This window comes from Odocoileus virginianus, chromosome 1 (genome assembly GCF_023699985.2).
Source record: "Odocoileus virginianus isolate 20LAN1187 ecotype Illinois chromosome 1, Ovbor_1.2, whole genome shotgun sequence".
Classification (NCBI taxonomy): domain Eukaryota; kingdom Metazoa; phylum Chordata; class Mammalia; order Artiodactyla; family Cervidae; genus Odocoileus; species Odocoileus virginianus.
In genome coordinates, this window is record NC_069674.1 from 87,438,484 (window position 1) to 87,444,483 (window position 6,000).

General features: G+C 45.3%; 1 protein-coding gene across 1 annotated transcript in view; it reads right to left on the minus strand.

The window, feature by feature from the left end:
• Positions 1-3,379, minus strand: part of TSPAN13 (tetraspanin 13) — a 34,801-nt gene extending 31,422 nt beyond the window's left edge. The window contains exon 1 of the mRNA XM_020904986.2: positions 3,106-3,379. Within this exon, the coding sequence (XP_020760645.1) occupies positions 3,106-3,168 (63 nt within the window). The 5' untranslated portion in view covers positions 3,169-3,379. The remainder of the gene's footprint in view (positions 1-3,105) is intronic.
• Between the last annotated feature and the right edge of the window lie 2,621 nt (positions 3,380-6,000).

Consider the following 6,000-nt stretch of genomic DNA (forward strand, 5'->3'; position numbering starts at 1 on the left):
TTTCCCAGGCAAGAATACTGGAGTGGGTTGCCAATCCCTTCTCCAGGGGATCCTCCCATCCCAGGGATCGATCCTGCATCTCTTCTGTCTCCGGCATTGGCAGGAGCCACCTGAGAAGTTCAGTACAAAGGATTCTAATAATTGAAACAACCAAACCATAAACAACAAAAATCAACCACACCTTTGGCTAGTGATCACAAGTCCATGACAAGTTAGGAGGATGTTCCATCCAACCAATTTAATGACAGGCTTTCGGACTGATCACCAGTTCTGTTCTAGTCTCAAAGCAATGAGCAGGCCACCTGCACATGTAAACTGCAATGGACAAGTAAAGAGGCTGATTGAGTCCTAAGTTCCTGAAGAAAATCCTTCAAGAAACAGAGTGATGACTCTCAAAGCAGGCTGTGGCCTTTACACTTGCCACTTCCACATGCAATGTAGGCTTCAACAACACTTTTAGAAATGATCTCAGACCTAATCCCACAACTTTGAGTTTATTCCAGAAGGAGTAATCCGGGTGGAACTGAAACCTATAAAGGGTCCTCCTCTTTATGTCTTAAAAACAAATGTCTCCCAAGTCTTCAGCCTTTACCCTGTCCCCAACCACGTCACAAGCCCCATTTTAAAATGATGAGGAGAGACCAGGAAAGATACAGAATCTAAAGAATAGCAGTGGTACATTTTCAGCATCTATTTAAGACTTGGTTCAAGGTTAACCTTTCATTTGTTTCCAATTTAAATTGCCGAACTCATCTAAACTTGTTCACAGTTTATAAGCAGTAGACCCTTTCTCTAAAGAAATACCCTTTCTCTAAAAAGCCTTAGATTTAAAAAGCTAACCATTTGTACAGTCCTGTGAATTCCCAATTAACTATGTTTTACCGTATAGCTATTAAAAAACAACAGAACGCCCTCTGAAGGTCAATGCACTTTGAAGGTTGGACAGATACAAAAGTCTTACGGCTTCCATGGTGGCTTAGTTGGTAAAGAATCCACCTACAATGTGGGAGACCTGGATTCAATCCCTGGGTTGGGAAGATCCCCTGCAGGAGGGCACAGCAACCCACTCTACTATTCTTGCCTAGAGAGTCCCCACGGGAGACTGGCAGGCTGTGGTCCATGGGGTCGCAAAGAGTCAGACCTGACTGAGAGATGAACCGCACGCACACATAAAAGTCTTAGTATGTTCCTTCAGAATTACCTTTCTCCTTGCTCTCCTGATACCACAGTAGATACAGCTAGAAATGACATATCTGGAAAGCAAGAGAACTAGATTTAAGAATAATTTGCCTTTGGAGAAGCATATATATATATATACACACACACACACACACATATATATGGCACATTAATCTATATAGACCCCCTCAATCAATTAAGTATGTAGATATTCTACTGTGTGTAAGCAGATACTATAAAGTTAAATATCTGGTGAACAGGTGACTAAATCATGAGGGGGAGGGGGCAGAAGTCAAGAGCATAAAGTGGGGAATGTGAAGTTCTAAGCAGGCCATTCAGGCTAATAAAAGAAAACACCTGGAGAACGGATCAGAATTTATTTACTTAATAAACAATCAAAGTGATAGGCATGCTTCAGGGAACACAAAGGTGGATTCTGATCTGAAACTTGACATGGATCTCCAATTACAAGAAGCTGAATCACCAGGTGTTCCAGAATTTTTCGCAAGTTTATCATTAGTGACATGTTGAATAAATTCCTACTAAGACACACACAAACTAGCTGGAAAAACATGCTTTACCCCTTTTATGTTTATTTAACATGTTTGTTTATGTCTTATTGTCAAAGCTTTGCAATCACGTTCACATACACAGGAACAATAATAGTCAAATGACCCAGCTCGCTCTCCTATTGGTAACCACAAGGCAGCCTCCCCACTCTGAGGATGTAACCTAAGCTTACACAGATGGCCTAGCTCTCAGCTAATGATGAGGAGCTGGGTTTGTTTTCAGGGTGGGTGCTGCAAAAAACGCCAGGTGTATTTATAGAAGGGAGCACGACTATGATAGAGACATGACGACAGAAGTCTAATTTTCTCTCGCCTGGTAAAGAAGACTGCAGAAAGATCTGGATCCCACAGCCTGGTTTCCACTCCTGACTCTCCAACTACCAACTCTGTAAACTTATTAGGGCCCTTTCTGGTCTATCACCTTACATATAAAATTTACACAAGGCCCCTTGCCTCGGATGATTGTCAGAAAAAGGAACGAAATCGGGTAGGTAACATCTGGGACGTGGGAGTTAACTCGATAAACGGCAACCTCCTCTCCCATCCTCCTGTTCAACCAGAATTGCCCCCTCAAAAATTACAAAGATACAGGGTTAAAACTAAAAAGCCCAAGCTGGTTGGCAGGGAAAGAACAACTTGGGTGGAGGCTCGCTTATTTACCGGAGGCTTTCGCTTAAAATGGAGCTAGGATACTGGTAACGGGGCGGGGGGGGGGGGGGGGGGGGGGGAGGAAAACACATGGAAAAAGCATCAGGTATGAGCAGAACTACCCCTCTTCCCCCCACCACCACCACCTCCCCCAAAGACATTCCTTTAAGTAAGGACGAAACAAACTTCGGAAGCTGCGGATATCCTGCGAACCTACTCGGTGGCCTCAATGAAAATCACAGGCACAAGCAGAGCTGAACACGACGGACAGCATCCATAAGCCGCCTTGGCACTTTCTGATCACGCTATTTTTGCAAAGCTGTCCTCAAATCCGAGGCTGCTCTCTCGCCTCCAAATTTGCCCCCAGAGGGTTTTGGGAGCCAAGAGCGAGATGCGGAAGGGATAATGAGGGTGGCAAAGTGGAGCGGTCTGGTCAAATGACTGAAAAACAAGGTGGTGGATGAGGGGGCGGGGTAGAGCAATGGGGCAGGGACTGGCGGCCACCGAGCCAGAAAGACGGCGGCTTCACAATGAAAGGAAGAGACTGCGACAGTCGCCGGCTCCTGGTCCCCGGCGGAGACCGATGGCGAGGCCGGGGGCGCGCAGCAGAGCGTGGGAAGACGGGAAGAGGGGGCCGGATGAAGTGGCCACGAAGCACCCGAGCAGGTGCAAAGCCCCCAGGCAAAGAGAAACGGGCTCGGATACTCACTGTGTAGAGTAGGTTGAGCGCGCACAGGCAGTTCTTGGAACACGCGAAGCCCCCGCAAACCATCTTGAAGCCTGTGGTTCCAACTGCAGGTAAAATCTGGCTCCAGGGGAGCCTCCCGGCAGCCTCTTTGTCCTTGCCTTCAGGGCCTAGCCAAGGCGAGGCCGCAGCCGGGCTGCGGGTGTGGAGCCCAAGGCTTGGGCTGGGGCTGCAGTGCGCGGCGCGCCCGCGGCGGCTCCTACCCGCTCTGGAACCTGCGGCCGCAGCATTGGGAGCTTGAGCCCGAGCTCCGCCCAGTTCCCCCCGCCTCGCCCCGCCCAGTCCCCCACCCCCGGCCTCGTCCCTCGCCCTGATTGGCCGCCGGCGGGGAACAAAGGTAGAAATATGCAAATAAATGCGCTCAGCTAGCTGGGATCCAGGAGGGGAGGGGAGAGGAGGGGCGGGGCGGCCCCTGGGAGAGGGGGGCAGGGGCGGAGGCCGTGGGGGAGGGTGCGGGAGGCCAGGGTGTGACAGCGACTTCGCCGCGGTTCCTGGGGAGCAGGTGAGGAGAAGAGGGCGGGGCTCCGCGGAGATCCACGCTGGCAAGGAGGAAGCTGACAGCACCTCCCGATTCTTGGCCCCAGGGGGTGACGTGGCACCATTTTGAATGAGATTTTAAAAATTAAGCACCTGGCCTTGTTTGAATAAAGGAAGAAAGGAAGGAAGGAATCAATGAATGAATAAATGTGAACGACTTCAACGAGATAAATGAAGTGGGGAAAATGAAAGGAAGGAAATAAAAGACTAGAAGGAAAGATGAAATACCTGCTTTTCTTAGAAAATAGGTTAGATATATGACCCATAATTGTGACTCTTGTCAGGTTAGATGTATCCTACAGGGATTTGCAAAAATGCTAATGAACTTTATGAATACATGTATAAAAAACAGAAAATCAAGAAGTGGTGTTTTTTTTTTTTTAACTTCCAATCCTGCCTTTCAATAAGCTGGGGGGGGGGGGGGGGGGGGGCCGCCCGTGCGGTTTCCTCCACAAATAACTGAAAAATTTTAAATGACAGTCTCCACTTCTGTCAATTCATTATCACTTTGAGCCTCTGCTATAGAAATGCAAAATAGATCTTCAAATTCCTCGCATGTAACTTGGAATATTAACAGTATGTCAAACACTTTTTGCACAGTTTCTGGCACTGTAAGTAAGGACTCAATAAATGTCAGCTAGTATTAGTATATCTAACAGTTTTTGAATACCTACTACATTTCAGGCACTAAGGTAAACAAATAAAGGTTTGGTTATTTCATGGTGCCTTCTACCAAAAAATGATCTTACAGAGAAATAATCAGATATTTATATGAAACCTAAGAGTTCATGCTGAGTAAATGATGTGATAGCGAATGATACTGTTTACATTAAATAAAAGCTGCTGATAAAAAGATAATTTGTCTTCTTGGAATTATCTGCTTCCTCTTCTAACCTCTCTTAACCTCCCCAGACCTCATTTCACCAAGAAAGTCACATTAATTCTTTAGCCCTGGTATTATTCCATATTAACCTTTTGTATATACCCCAAAAGAGTTCCAGCTTTTTTAAAATTTTAATCTGGAAAATGACCCTCAAACCCAAGTAAAACTTGGTAGCTCAACTTTCCATTTTAGATGCTTATTTACGAAAAAGAATTAGTGGGGAGATGTATTCTTCCTCTTCTCATTAGTGACAACATTGCTACCACTGGAACATCACTCAACCAACTTTGACAACTCTATGCTTTCTTCGTATTACTCTTTATTGTCTCCCTGTTGGTTCAATCTTTTTTTTTTTTTTTTGGTAGGAATGTCCCCTTTCAATCGGGAGTCCAATAGGAAGGAGATGGCTCATTTCAATGACTGAGAAGAGTTTAATAAAGAGACTGTTTTGAAAAATATGGACAAGTTTAAAGGAAGCCAAAACAGGATGTTGAAACAGCTCAGAGCTAGCAAGAGCAAACAGTCACAATTCCTCTTAAGTCTGAGGGGCAATCTAAGGGAGCAGTTGCCAAAACCAGGCAAGAGCTACAAGTGGAGGAGTGCTCTTAGAGCCTGGCCTGTAAGAGAGAAAACAAAAGACTGCAAATTGGAAAAGAAAACAAGTTAACATGGTGGGATTTCTTAGAATTTGGGTGTAGAAGTTTCAGATGATCTCACCCTAACAAGAATGAGCTAGAAAAGCTACAAAATAGTTTTAAAAAAAAGAGAAAGAAAACCTACCAGGAAACAAAGCAAATGAATAGACGAAAACCAACAATAACAACAAAAATAAACTCACAGATACAGAGGACTGATTGGTGATTACCAGAGAGGAACGGAGTGGGAAGGTGGGCAAAGAGGGTGACCAGGATTAATTGTATGATGATGGATGGTAATTAGACTTTCAGTAATGATCACTTTGTAGTGTATATGGTTGTAGAATTATAATGCTATACACTAGAAACATACATAATGTTATATACCAATTTTACCTCGATTAGAAAAAAAAAAATTCTCATAGAAATGAAGAACCAAAGACATTTAAAGGGAATGAAACCCAGGAAGTAATAAGACATTCTTAGGAAGGAAAAATCCCACCGTGCTTTGAGTCTTGAGTGTAAAGTCACTCAGTCATGTCTGACTCTTTGTGAAACCATGGACTGTATAGCCACCAGGCTCCTCTGTTGGAGTGGGTTGCCCTTCCTTCTCCAGGGGAACTTCCCAACCCAGGGATCAAACCTGGGTTTCCCTCATTGCATGCAGATGCTTTACGATCTGAGCCACCGTGGAAGCCACAGCTTTCACTCTGAGGGATTAGCTATTAGGGGCGCCCCTGGTGGCTCAGCCAATAAAGAATCTGCCTGCAATCAGGAGACTGCCTGCAATGCAGGAAACACGGG